This window comes from Prionailurus bengalensis, chromosome A1 (genome assembly GCF_016509475.1).
Source record: "Prionailurus bengalensis isolate Pbe53 chromosome A1, Fcat_Pben_1.1_paternal_pri, whole genome shotgun sequence".
NCBI lineage: Eukaryota > Metazoa > Chordata > Mammalia > Carnivora > Felidae > Prionailurus > Prionailurus bengalensis.
The window spans coordinates 89,863,874-89,876,900 of record NC_057343.1 but is presented as its reverse complement, the minus strand read 5'-3'; the positions used below and the strand labels follow the sequence as shown (position 1 = coordinate 89,876,900).

The window sequence follows — 13,027 nt, the reverse complement described above, 5'->3', positions numbered from 1 at the left end:
GTAAGCCATGCAAGTATGGGAAAAGAGAAGTCCAAGTAATGGTAAAAGCCAGTTCAAAGGCCCTGAGATAGGATCTTGCTGGCATGGTGCAGGAATAGCTAGGAGGTCCATATGGAAAGAGAGGAGTCAACAGAGGAGAGTGACAAGAGATGCGGATAGAGAGGCTGGGTGCAGGGTATGGGGTCAAAGAATGGATAGGGCCTTTGGAGGACTGTAAAGACTTTGACTTTGAGAAGTGGGAGCCAATGGAGGGTTTGAGCAGAGGAGAACTTAACATTAATCTGACTTAACATTTTAACAGGACTGTTCTCACAGCTGGGTGGAGAAGACAAGGTAGAACAATGTGACAGAAGGGGAGAGAATTGTGATCATCAGATCATTGGAAATGGTGCAGTGGAGGACATGAGAGAGGGAGGACACACTGAGGAACTGAGGGTGGAGTGTGGGCAATGTATTCCTCTTGGGAGTCATAGAGGACTCCCCAGTTTGGCCTCAGCACCTGAAGGGATGGAGTTGCTGTTAAATGGGGTGTGGTGGGGAAGACTGTGGAAGGAACAGGTGGAGAAGCAGATTAGAAATACGGTTGTGGATACAGCGAGTGCGGAGTGATATTCCTTAGGACATGCTGCCTGGGGATGGATGTGGGAGCCAGGCATCCTAAGGGAACCTGGGTGGGGATGTGTATTGTGGCATCCACAAGGAGAGGGTATTTCAAACCAAGAAAATGGAAGAGATCACAAGTGAGGATAGACGGAGGTCCAAGGGCTGAGCAAGTGCGGGGAGAGGAGGAAGAAACCACAAGAGAGACCAAGAAAAAGGTAGGAGGCCAGGGATGTGGGTGGAGAGCCAGGGAGTACAGTAACCTGGAAGGCGCCAGGAAAGAGTGTCAGCAAGGAGGAAGCATCAGCGAAGAGGGCAGATGAGGTGAGGCCGGAGAAGGAGCCTATGCCTTTAGGTTAGAATTGCTGAGGTTACTGGTGACCTTGACAAGAGTGGTTTCTGAGGAGGGTGGTCGCTAAAGCCTGCCCTGAGTGGCCTCCAGAGGGAATGAGGAAAGGGGGTGGAAACAAATACATCAGGTAGTTCTGGAGGGACAGTAGAGGGTTGAGTTATTTGGGAGGGAGATTAAAGTGGGAAAATTCATTGTAAATGTATTATTTATTCAAAGCCAAAAATTAAATAAAGAATAAACAAGGGGGAGAACAACAGTGGGAAATAGATACTATGCCAGGCTTGGGGGTGGGGGCAAGAGCCAGGTTCCAGACACTAAATTTAGGTCAGCACAGGACCAGGACAAACCTGCACTCTGGGAACCTGACACTGTGGCCCGGGCGCTAGGCCCAAGGCCTGGCCCTGCTGGGTTGGCCTCAGGCGGCCACGACGAGTTGTGCCCGGCTGGGTGTGGGCTCCCACCTGTCCGGGCCTGTTTCCCACGGCTGCCTGGGCCAGGCTGTGGGTGGCTTAGAGAGGACTGCTGACGGGCTGGGCTAGGGGGGGCGACAGAGAGAGGGCGCCAGGGGACCGAGGAGGCCGCAGACCAAAGCCAGTGATTGAGTGGCCCAGAGCAGAGGTGCAGGGAGCTGGCCGGCGCTTGGATCCAGTCGAGCAGTGCGGTCGGGCCCGCCCACAACTCTCATTCTTCTCTCCGCTTCCCGGCCCCGCCAGCCCTCAGCTTACGTCTCCGCCTGCCCGGCGTCAGCCCCGCCCTTCCTCTCCCAGTGGGTGCTCGGAGGCCCCTACTGGGCCTCCCCACTCCGAACCGCGAACTGTCGGGTCCCTCGGCTTCTCCAGCACTGCTGGACTTAAGTGCGCTAAGGAAGCGCATGGCGGCGGTGGGGCCGCGGACTGGCCCCGGCTCCGGGGCCGAGGCGCTGGCATTGGCGGCAGAGCTACAGGGCGAGGCCACATGCTCTATCTGCCTGGAGCTCTTCCGCGAGCCCGTATCCGTCGATTGCGGTCATAGCTTCTGCCGCTCCTGTATCGCGCGCTGTTGGGAGCGCCCCGGCACAGGAACGACCACAGTGCCGCGCGCGCTGCCTTGTCCGCTGCCCTGCCCACAGTGTAGAGAGCCCGTGCGTCCCGGCCAGCTGCGGCCCAACAGGCAGCTGGCCTCAGTGGCCACGCTGTTGCGGCGCTTCAGCCTGCCTGCGGCCGCTCCAGGAGAACACCGGCCCCCGGAGGCGGCGGTGGCCGGGTGCGTACAGCATGGTGAACCGCTCAAGCTCTACTGCCAGGACGACGGACGCGCCATTTGCGTGGTGTGCGACCGCGCCCGCGAACACCGAGCGCACGCAGTGTTGCCGCTAGACGAGGCTGTGCAGGAAGCTAAGGTGAGGGCGGGCCCCACCCATGCAGAGCCTCAGGACCCCAGTTTGGGTCCTGTCTTCCCGCGCAGACAGTGCAGACCTCTGGCAGGCAGGCAGGCAGGATACCCAGGTGAGACCCTGCCTCTTTCTTCCTGTTCCACTGGCTCTGGGACTGATTGCAGCACTCGCTGGGTCACCCACACACAACCAGTACCATCCTCCCACCCACCTCGAGCTTCCCTCTGGGCTCCCTACTGGATCGCCTAATTGATGCCCCCAGACTTCGCGATTTTCTGTCTGTCTGTCCTTGGCTTCTAGCGGTGTCTCCGTCACACCCCCACTTCCTCTGCCCCCATTCTCAGCCCCCGCCCTTTCCCTGGGCGTGGCTCTGTGCAATGTCCCCGCGTCCTGGAGTGGGACGACCTTCCAAAAAGGTTGGGGTAAGGCAGTGGGTGACTTCTGGGTTGAATAGAGCACCAAAAGCTGTCTTTGGTTGTGTCAAAGACATGGGTTTGAGGCACTTCTCTTTCCCACTTCCTTACTGGGGTGTGCACGGAGGCTTCAGGCACACAGCCCCCAGTTTTTCTTTACTCCTTAATCCGCTCCAGCACTCCCTCCCAGACGTCTTTCTGATGGTGATTAAGAGATCAGAGGACAAAACTAGGCAGGTTGGGCTGCCAAAGGGCCTGCATTTCAGCCAGGATTGTGCACAGATGGTTGGGGAAGTGAGACCTTGAGGTCTTTGGAGTCACCTTTCAATTGCCCCGTACCCCTATGTGCGTCTGTGCAGGCTGTCAGCTATCCCGATGTCCAGACAGGTCTTCAACCTTGCCTCCTCCTCTTCAATTAATAGGGCCTTGTCTTTCTCCTGGATGGCTCCGGGAAGGCACATGTAGGGTTTCCAGAGTCCTCTTCCCATAATGTCTCCCTTCTCACCCTCCTGCAGGAGCTCCTGGAGTGTAGGCTGAAGGTCTTGAGGAAGGATCTGGAAGACTATGAGGTGTTTCGTTCCACGGAAGAGAAGGAGAGCAAGGAGCTCCTGGTGAGCAGGGCACTTTCCAGGCGGGCCCTCTTTGGGTGACAACAGAGGACCCCACCATCCTGGCATTGTATGTGCAATCTTTAAAAAGAAGTGAAGAGTGAAAGTTGGAGGGGTGACAAATGTTAAAGGACAAAATCTGAGTAAAATTTGCAGTTCTTATTGGTTTTATTCAGTGATTCATGAACTGGGCAGTATCCCATCTAGCAGATAGAAAAAGAGCTCTGAAAAGCTATGCAAGCCAAGAGATTTTATAGGCAGTAGGGGCAGGAACAAGAAAGTTATACTGGGCCAAAAAGCAGATGGATTATTGCAAGGTTACTTTCCCTGTTTGTCAGGTAGTTACCCAACTAATGCTGATCAGGTGACTCCTGATTGACTGGTTTAAGATTCTATTTCTGGGAGAACTGAAACTGTAATTAAGTCTCTGTTTCCTGATGGGGGACTTAGCGTGAGTGACTCCATTTTGGGCCTTTTGTCTTTTTTTTTTTTTTTCTAAATCTGAAATTTACTGTCAAATTGGTTTCCATACAACACCCAATGCTCATGCCAACAGGTGCCCTCCTCAATGCCCATCACCCACTTTCCCCTCCCTGCCACCCCCCATCAATCCTCAGTTTATTCTCAGTTTTTAAGAGTCTCTTATGGTTTGCCTCCCTCCCTCTCTAACTTTGTTTTCCCCCTTCTGCTCCCCCATGGTCTTCTGTTAAGTTTCTCAGGATCCACATATAAGTGAAAACATATAGTATCTGTCTTTCTCTGTATGACTTATTTCACTTAGCATAACACTCTCCACTTCCATCCACGTTGCTACCAAAGGCCACATTTTATTCTTTCTCATTGCCAAGTAGTATTCCATTGTATATATAAACCACATCTTCTTTATCCATTCATCAGTTGATGGACATTTAGGCTCTTTCCATAATTTGGCTATTGTTGAAAGTGCTGCTATAAACATTGGGGTACAAGTGCCCCTATGCATCAGCACTCCTGTATCCCGTGGGTAAATTCCTAGTAGTGCTATTGCTGGGTCATAGGGTAGATCTGTTTTTAATTTTTTGAGGAACCTCCACACTGTTTTCCAGAGTGGCTGCACCAGTTTGCATTCCCACCAACAGGACAAGACGGTTCCCGTTTCTCCACATCCTCTCCAGCATCTATAGTCTCCTGATTTGTTCATTTTAGCCACTCTGACTGGCGTGAGGTGGTATCTCAATGTGGTTTTGATTTGTATTTCCCTGATGAGGAGCGACATTGAGCATCTTTTCATGTGCCTGTTGGCCATCCGGATGTCTTCTTTAGAGAAGTGTCTATTCATGTTTTCTGCCCATTTCTTCACTGGGTTATTTGTTTTTCGGGTGTGGAGTTTGGTGAGCTCTTTATAGATTTTGGATACTAGCCCTTTGTACAATATGTCATTTGCAAATATCTTTTCCATTCCGTTGGCTGTCTTTTAGTTTTGTTGATTGTTTTCTTTACAGTGCAGAAACTTTTTATCTTCATGAGGTCCCAATAGTTCATTTTTGCTTTTAATTCCCTTGCCTTTGGGGATGTGTCAAGTAAGAAATTGCTGTGGCTGAGGTCAGAGAGGTTTTTTCCTGTTTTCCCCTCTAGGATTTTGATGGTTTCCTGTCTCACATTCAGGTCCTTTTTCCATTTTGAGTTTATTTTTGTGAATGGTGTAGGAAAGTGGTCTAGTTTCATTCTTCTGCATGTTGCTGTCCAGTTCTCCCAGCACCATTTGTTAAGAGACTGTCTTTTTTCCATTGGATATTCTTTCCTTCTTTGTCAAAGATTAGTTGGCCATACTTTTGTGGGTCCAATTCTGGAGGCTCTATTCTATTCCATTGGTCTTTATGTCTGTTTTTGTGCCAATACCATGCTGTCTTGATGATTACAGCTTTGTAGTCGAGGCTAAAGTCTGGGATTGTGATACCTCCCACTTTAGTCTTCTTCTTCAATATTACTTTGGTATGCGGGGTCTTTTGTGGTTCCATACAAATTTTAGGATGGTTTTTAACTCAAAACAAATGTGTTCGGGGGTGGGAGGGAGTGACCTCAGTTTAATTCTTGCAGTGGCTCTAGGAGGCACTAATTTATTCCTCCTACTTTTCAAATGAGGAAACTGCAGCTCAGGGTGGTTCTGAGGCAAGTATAAGTTGTCCTAGATTGATGGGAGAGCACATCTGTGACAGGGGACATGAGAGCATGTGTTGAAGCTGCTCTGCATTCAGAGGTGGGATATTTACATTAGAGTCTGTGCTTGGTGGGTATGTGTAGTTGAGTCTCTGATCCCTGACCAGTGAGGGGGATGGAACTTTGTCCTGTGGGATGGCTCAGAGTCTCCTGTCCAAATGCCACATCTTGATGCCTGTGCCCCATTGCCTCTCCAACTTCTCTCCTGAGATAGAAGCAGATGGCAGCTGAGCGAGAGAAGGTAGGTGCAGAGTTCCAGGCTCTGCGGGCCTTCCTGGTGGAGCAGGAGGGCCGGCTCCTGGGCCGCCTGGAGGAGCTGTCACGGGAGGTGACACAGAAGCAAAATGAGAACATAGCTCAGCTTGAGGGTGAAATCACCCAGCTCTCCAAGCTCAGCAGCCAGATCCAGGAGACATCTCGAAAGCCTGACCTTGACTTTCTCCAGGTGAGTCTGGCTTGGCCAGAGGTATGGATCATTTATCCTAAGCCTTCATAAACACTGAGAACAGAGTTAGATCCTGTGAATTTAGTAGAATCACATACTCAAGCAGAAGGGGACTGGAGAAAACTGCCCTGATTCTCCTGGGGTTAAAGGTCTAAAAAGTTGTGATAAAAATTTCTTGACCTCGAGTCACAATAAAGATCTTACTGGCTTTACTCAATGACATGAATTGAGCAACATCCAATCTAGCAGACAGAAAGGAGTTCCAAAGAGCTATATGCAAGGCTTATGTCATATTCCAGGATGTAAACCTTATGCCAAAAGTCTCATAAAATAATACTTTACTACACCGGATGTACTTTGACATTTTCTATTCTATTTCCTTTTAAAATAAATAGTCACACTCTCTCCCTCCTTCCCCTGCTCATTCTCTCAATATTTATTAATATTACTAATAAATTATTAATAAACTTTAAAAAGGGGGGGGGGGTTGGGTGGCTCACTTGGTTAAGCTTCAGACTCTTGATTTCAGCTCAGGTCATGATCTCATGGTTGGTGGGATCAAGTCCCGTATGGATCTGCAGTGACAGCAAGGAGCCTGCTTGGGGTTCTCTCTCCCTCGCTCTCTGCCCTTCCCCCACTTGCTCATGGGCTCTCTCAAAATAAATAAATAGTCACAATCCACAAATTGGTCAAGAATAGGCATTTGAAAGGTGCTGGTATGAGTAACCAGTCATTGCATAAGGGCTGTGACTTATCTGGGGTGGTGTAGAGAGGGTAGGCAACACTGGATCCCAGCACAAAGCTCCAGTGATGATTCTGTAATGAAGAGAGCATTTGCAAAGCTGTGGGCAGAGAGTTGATAAGACACCCAGAAACCAGCCACAGCAGGAAGCCACTGACACCTGGGCCCATAAAGGTGGTAGGGAGTGGTAGTACACCTTATTGCTTATTCCTCTGGGGGTACCTAGATCCCTGGGTGCCTTGGTTGGCCAAGCCTCTGACTCTTGATCTCAGATCAGGTCTTGATCTCAAGGTTGTGAGTTCAAGCCCCACCTTGGGCTATAAACTGCTTGTGGAGCCTACTAAAAAAATAAAAATAAAAAAAGTTGCATATTCCTCTGGAAGCAGCACAAGGGGTCAGTTTTATTTTCTCAAAAGTAACTGGAGGTTACCTCGTGCTGATTTGGCTTTCTTTCATCTTTCTTTCCAGGAATTCAAAAACACACTAAGCAGGTGAGTGGACCTAAGATTTCCTTAGGTCTTTCCAAGCTGGCTCTTCTCCTTTTCCACTGAGCTCTCTCTCTTCATCCCCTCATCCCTGACCTCACACTCCCAATTCCCACACTGCCTTACCTATGTACCTTCTAAGGCAAATGTCCACCTGCCTGGCTGTGGATATTCTGCTGTAAGATCAGCCTCTCTTTTCCTACCTCTCCCCACCAAGAGGACCTTACCATCCTAATTTTCACAGCCTGATGGGAGTGGGACAGTGTTTGTGGGCCTTCCTCAGGCTCTTTGTCCTGCAGATGCAGCAATGTGCCTGGTCCCAAGCCAACCACAGTCTCTTCTGAGATGAAGAATAAAGTCTGGAATGTTTCCCTCAAGACCTTTGTCTTAAAGGGGCTGCTCAAGAAGTTCAAAGGTAGGGCCTGTGCTTGGGGTTGGGCCATGCAGTGCTGGTGGCCATGGTGTGTTTCTGGTAGTTTGGGGGCCCAGGAATATGTCTTTCCAGAAGGTTTGTTAGAAAATAGGAGCTAGGGTGTGTCAAGGACAGATTGGCGCAGGGAGATGGTGGTGGCAAATCCATTCAGCAGCCCCTGCTCCCCAGAGCACAAAGATTCCCCCAGGGACAGGCAGGGTAGAGGGCTACTGGGGCAAGAAGAAGGATGAGGAGGGAGAGCTCAGCTCAGACTAGCTCAGGCAAAAGAGAGGGAAGTGGAAGAGGTAGAGCTAGGATACTGCCCCTTCCTGACCCCTCACACTTGACCCCGTGTCTACACATCAACTCTCAGCCTTCGGGGTATCTGGCTGTAAATGTCAGAGGAGGTGATATTCACCATCATTGCCAGATAGACAATCTTCTGAGTCATTTACGAATATCCTGCTTTGTTTCTCCTCCTCAGAGGATCTTCGTGGAGAGCTAGAGAAAGAGGAGAAAGGTAAGATGGTTCTTATGATAGTGATTTCCCATTATTTGGCCATGTAGAGAATCCACTGCCTCCCCATGATTGTTTCTCTGGGCTTTGTGAATGGCTGGTTCCTTCTACCTGCCTGCCTCTGCCCTCCCCTCATCCTTGCCTCCCAGTTCTGGCTCCCTCAGGCCTCAGTGGGACCTTTAGGCCTATAAATTGCGGACCAGTCACCTGGATGAGCCTCTCTCCCCATTCCCCCTTCCAGACAAACAGAGACCTCTCCTGGGGACAGGGCTTGTGTGCAGGGGTCAGGCAAAGCAGGAAGAGATTGAAGACAGGAAGGGAGGAGGTTCTTACTACTGCAGAGCTCTGGGGTGAGTGGGATTTAACTCTGCAGGAGGGCAGAGGGGGGCACATATTCATGATGCTAATGATTGATCAAGCTATGTCAGAATTTACCATGGAAGGATCTAAACCAAATCAGATCATGACCCTCCTCTGCACAGAACCCTAGGACAGCCCCTCTCATTCAATAATGTCCTCTCTATGGTCTTCAAGGCTTCATAGGCTCTGAACTCACTGCACGCTCTCCCTCTAGCTTACTCTGTGCAGCCACAACAAGTGCTCTTTGCTGCTTCTGAAATGCACTAAGCACACCCCCACCTCAGAGCATTTGCACTGCACTGGCTGGCCTCAGCCTTGAATATGCTTCCTCTAGACAGCTACATGCCTGGCTTCCTCACCTCCTTTATGTCTTTGCTCAAATGCATACCTAGGCCTTTTCACCTTCCCTGGCCACTCTAATTGAAATTACAGCCTTCTCTTCTGACTCCTCTTATTGTCCATGTTTACCATTTATTGTCTCTTCTTTCCTTCCCCCCAGAAAGGAAGCTACAGGAGGGCAGGGATACTGAACCGTGGGATTCCCAGGGCCTAGAATAGTCCTAGAACATAGTACTTATGACAAGTGTGCATATTTTAAGTTTTTATTATGAAAAAATTTAAATATATACAAAAGTAGAAGAGAAGATCATAATGAATATTATGTTCTCATCATAGACCTTCAGCTGATATTTTTATAAATGCCCCTACCTGCTTCTTCCCACTGGATTATTTGGAAGCAAATCATGGATAAGTTATTTCCATAAATATCAGTATGTTATCTCTAAAGATAGACTTAAAAAAAACCCACAAAGCCATAATCACAATTAGAAAAAGTAATGCTTCTTTCCAATACCTAGTGTTTGAAATTCTCCAGTTGTCTTTTAAATTGTATTTGTCAATCTGTTCTAATTGTGATCCAAATTAGGTTCACACATTCCTTTTGTTTGGCTTCCACTTGTACATGTTTTGGGGGGATGGTGGAGGAGAAGTAACTGACGGGAGCTGGGGAGAGGGTTTGCATGGGACATCTCTCCCTGTCTCTGCCTTCAGTGGAGCTGACCTTGGACCCCGACACTGCCAACCCCCGCCTCATCCTCTCTCTGGATCTTAAGAGCGTGCGCCTTGGACAGCGGGCGCAGGACTTGCCCTGCCACCCACGCCGCTTTGACACCAACACGCGAGTCTTGGCGTCCTGTGGTTTCTCCTCCGGGCGGCACCACTGGGAGGTGGAAGTGGGCTCCAAGGACGGCTGGGCCTTCGGCGTGGCGCGAGAGAGCGTGCGCCGCAAGGGCCTCACGCCCTTCACCCCTGAGGAGGGCGTCTGGGCACTGCAGCTCAACAGCGGGAAGTACTGGGCAGTGACTAGCCCTGAACGGACGCCCCTCAGCTGTGGCCACCTGTCCCGCGTGCGGGTGGCCCTGGATCTAGAGGTGGGGGCCGTGTCCTTCTACGCTGTGGAGGACATGCGCCACCTCTACACCTTCCGCGTCAACTTCCACGAGCGAGTGTTCCCCCTTTTCTCTGTCTGCTCCACTGGCACCTACTTGCGAATCTGGCCTTGAGAGTCTTTGGCCTCCCAGAGAGAGTGAATCAGTCCAGGGTGAATACCTCCTCATCCGGGCTGCCCACGGGAAGCAATGCTGCCCTCTGTCGGAGCCTCCTGGTTACTGTGGGCCTGCCTTCCAGATTGGCCCCGGGCTGCCTTGGAGGGGCTCCTGCAGATCACATTGGAGACAGAAAACGGGCGATTGTGGAAAAGGGTTCCGTGGTCAACTGAGTAGAAGAGAAGATATCTTGGACCCTTGGCGCCTGTCCTCTGCCTGTTGTCGACATGTGGATTTAGCCTGAGCTGTGAGGACTTGGAGGTGGGTGAGGACAGGAGCCCAGCTATTGACAGAGGTGTTTCCCATCACTGGGACTTTCTACCTGGACTTAGCAGGGCCTCTGGTTCTGGAGCAATAGCAAGTACAGTGCTGTCCTCAGGTGCAAGGGGGCAGGTTCAGGCCCAGCCAGCCAAGTTCATGACCACTTCTGCTTTGCCTTCTTGTCAGCTTCTAGCTCTGCCTTCAGACGCCTGGATCCACCTGGCCTAAGGTCATTTACTCAGGGAGGAGCACTGTACTCCCAGGTCAGAGAACAGCTTGGGACAGAACTGAAAGGAGATTCTTGACCTGTACATGAGAGGAAAGCCCAGGACAATGGCATTTATCATGGCTACCTTCCAATACCCCTTAATGATGATACAGAGTGATATGTACATCCTCTGCCACAGTGACAGCCATGTGTTCTCACACATGCCTAAACGCCTTTTAAACGCCAAAGTATAGTCTCCCTTGAGTAAGGAGACCAAAGGCTATGGGATTTTGAAACACAAAACAACACTTACAATTTTACAGATGCAACTAATATCAGCATGTGAATGCACAGAGCACAAACATGCCCCTGATATACCCTTCCTGGAACTTGTCAAATGTGTGCCAACAGCAGAGGACCCTGGTGCCAAGGTCTGCTCAGCCTGTGCCCTGGTGGGGTGTTATTCCCTTGGCTGATTGTTCCCAAGCTTCTGTTTGGGTGGGCTTCTGGGAGGGGGTTTTGGGCAGTTTCCTGTTTAGTGCTACCCAGGGAAGGGGGATGAGGAGATAGAAATACAAACTCTGAGCTCATTTCTAGGATGGCTTAGCTCATTCTTGACTCCTCCAGTCTGAGTGCAAGAGCACAAGTAGTAGTGAAGGTTTCTGCTAGATTGGGTGATCAGGCGTGTTTAAATGTCTGAGGAATGTGTGCATGTATGTTTATATCTCAGATTGAGGGGGCAGGGGTTTGTGTGGATTTTGGAGAGCAGTTTTATCAGCACATGCGTAGGTTTAGGTATTGCAAACAGACCTAGGTCAATTTGGTAATAGCCTATTTTTAATTTGTTGTTAAATATTAGCCACTCCACATTTAGGTGAGGGTCATGGTTTTCCTCCCCCACTACCTAGCTAACTGGCTAGATGAATCTGTTTAGACAGATATGTTGGCATGTAGGGACAGTGACAATCGAATAACCTGGTCTGCAAGTGTCATGGGGTTTCTGTGCTCTGTCCCTGAGATGCTCCAAGCACACTTTGAATACAGGGGTCTTACAGGGGAGGCATGACACTGTTCTAGAGGCAGACACAGCGGACATAGCACCAGGAAATCTGAATCCAATGTCCTATGGGCCTGGGTCAGGATCATATAAGTGTCCAGCCTACAGTATAATTGTATCATTCCAGAGGGTGAATCCTATGTTGTGTTCATATATGGAGAAGTTCTAGAACACTGCAGCTAATCCATGTATTTGAATACTACTCATTTCCACAAGGACCCCCCCCCCTTTATTTTAACACTCACTTGCTAATTAAATCGCCTAATGTTATCGTCAAGCCCTGATATTATCTGGGCTTATATGGCTTTTGGACTGAGTATCACAGTTACCTTTAAGGTCACATAACAACTGTGCTGAAGTATTGCAACACATATTACAGGTCACGGAAGGTGGGTGTCTGGTGGAGGTGCCTGTAGGGCCAGGTCTGGGGACTGTACGAGTGGCTGTCTGTGTGTATATTTTCAGCTTTTGTGTTTGTGAATGTGATTGTGTGTCTATCAAAGTATGTGTTTGCAGAGTTAATAACTACATAGACATCTATATATCTGAAGAAATATAACAACAGTTACAGTAACAATCACACATTGAGATGTTCTCTTTTGGTCAACAAGGCAATGTAGTGACTCTGGATGTCACAATGCTGGTGTGAGGGTATGTGTGATTGTATGCAATTTTCTCTCCCATCCTTTGGGATCCTAAGATCTGTTAGGTGTTCAGGTCTCTGAAAGCAATGACTGGCTTAGCTTGGGTCCTTCTGACCCCACCCATTAGTCCCAGATGCTTGTGAATTGCATGAGCTAGTTCCCTGACAACAGACCCTTAAATGGTTCCTCAGCATACTGACTTGAGGGTGCCCATGGATCTAAGTCACCTGGCCTTGCAGGGACCATAAAGCAGGTTGGGCCACCAGGACAAGGTCCATCACTTACAGCAGTCACTTTCTTTTTTTTTTTTTTTTAATTTAAAATTTTACTTTAATTTGAGTTGGTTAACATAAAGTGTTATATTAGTTTCAGGTGTACAATATAGTTAATTCAACACCATACATCACCCTGTACTCATCATGACAGGTGCATTATTTAATCCCCATCACCTATTTAACCCATCCTCCCCTCCCCTCCCCTCTGATCACCATGAGTTCATTCTCTATAGTTAAGAGTCTGTTTCTTGATCTTATTTTTTTCCCTTTGCTCACTTGATTTGTTTCTTAAATTCCACACACGAGTGAAATCATATGGTATTTGCCTTTCTCTGGCTTATTTCACTTAACATTATACTCTCTAGCTCCTATCCATGTGCTTGCAAATGGCAAAATTTCATTCCTTTCTATGGCTGAATAACATTCCATTATATATATATACCACTTCTTCTTTACCCATTCATCAATGATGGATA

General features: G+C 49.0%; 1 protein-coding gene across 7 annotated transcripts; it reads left to right on the top strand.

Moving 5' to 3' along the window:
- Positions 1 to 1,348: 1,348 nt before the first annotated feature.
- TRIM7 (tripartite motif containing 7) lies at positions 1,349 to 12,214 on the top strand. 7 transcript variants are annotated; one of them, XM_043584973.1, is made up of 8 exons: positions 1,353 to 2,330; positions 3,253 to 3,348; positions 5,756 to 5,986; positions 7,197 to 7,219; positions 7,513 to 7,628; positions 8,110 to 8,145; positions 8,384 to 8,492; positions 9,553 to 12,214. In XM_043584973.1, the coding sequence occupies exons 1-8, from the start codon at positions 1,824 to 1,826 to the stop codon at positions 9,611 to 9,613; spliced, it is 1,179 nt and encodes a 392-aa protein (XP_043440908.1). In that variant the 5' UTR covers positions 1,353 to 1,823; the 3' UTR covers positions 9,614 to 12,214. The 7 variants fall into 7 exon arrangements, with proteins under 7 accessions (XP_043440934.1, XP_043440908.1, XP_043440943.1 ...); XM_043584999.1 differs by lacking the exon at positions 7,513 to 7,628 and having other exon boundaries at positions 1,349 to 2,330; positions 9,553 to 9,660; XM_043584963.1 differs by lacking the exon at positions 8,384 to 8,492 and having other exon boundaries at positions 1,367 to 2,330.
- Positions 12,215 to 13,027: the final 813 nt, after the last annotated feature.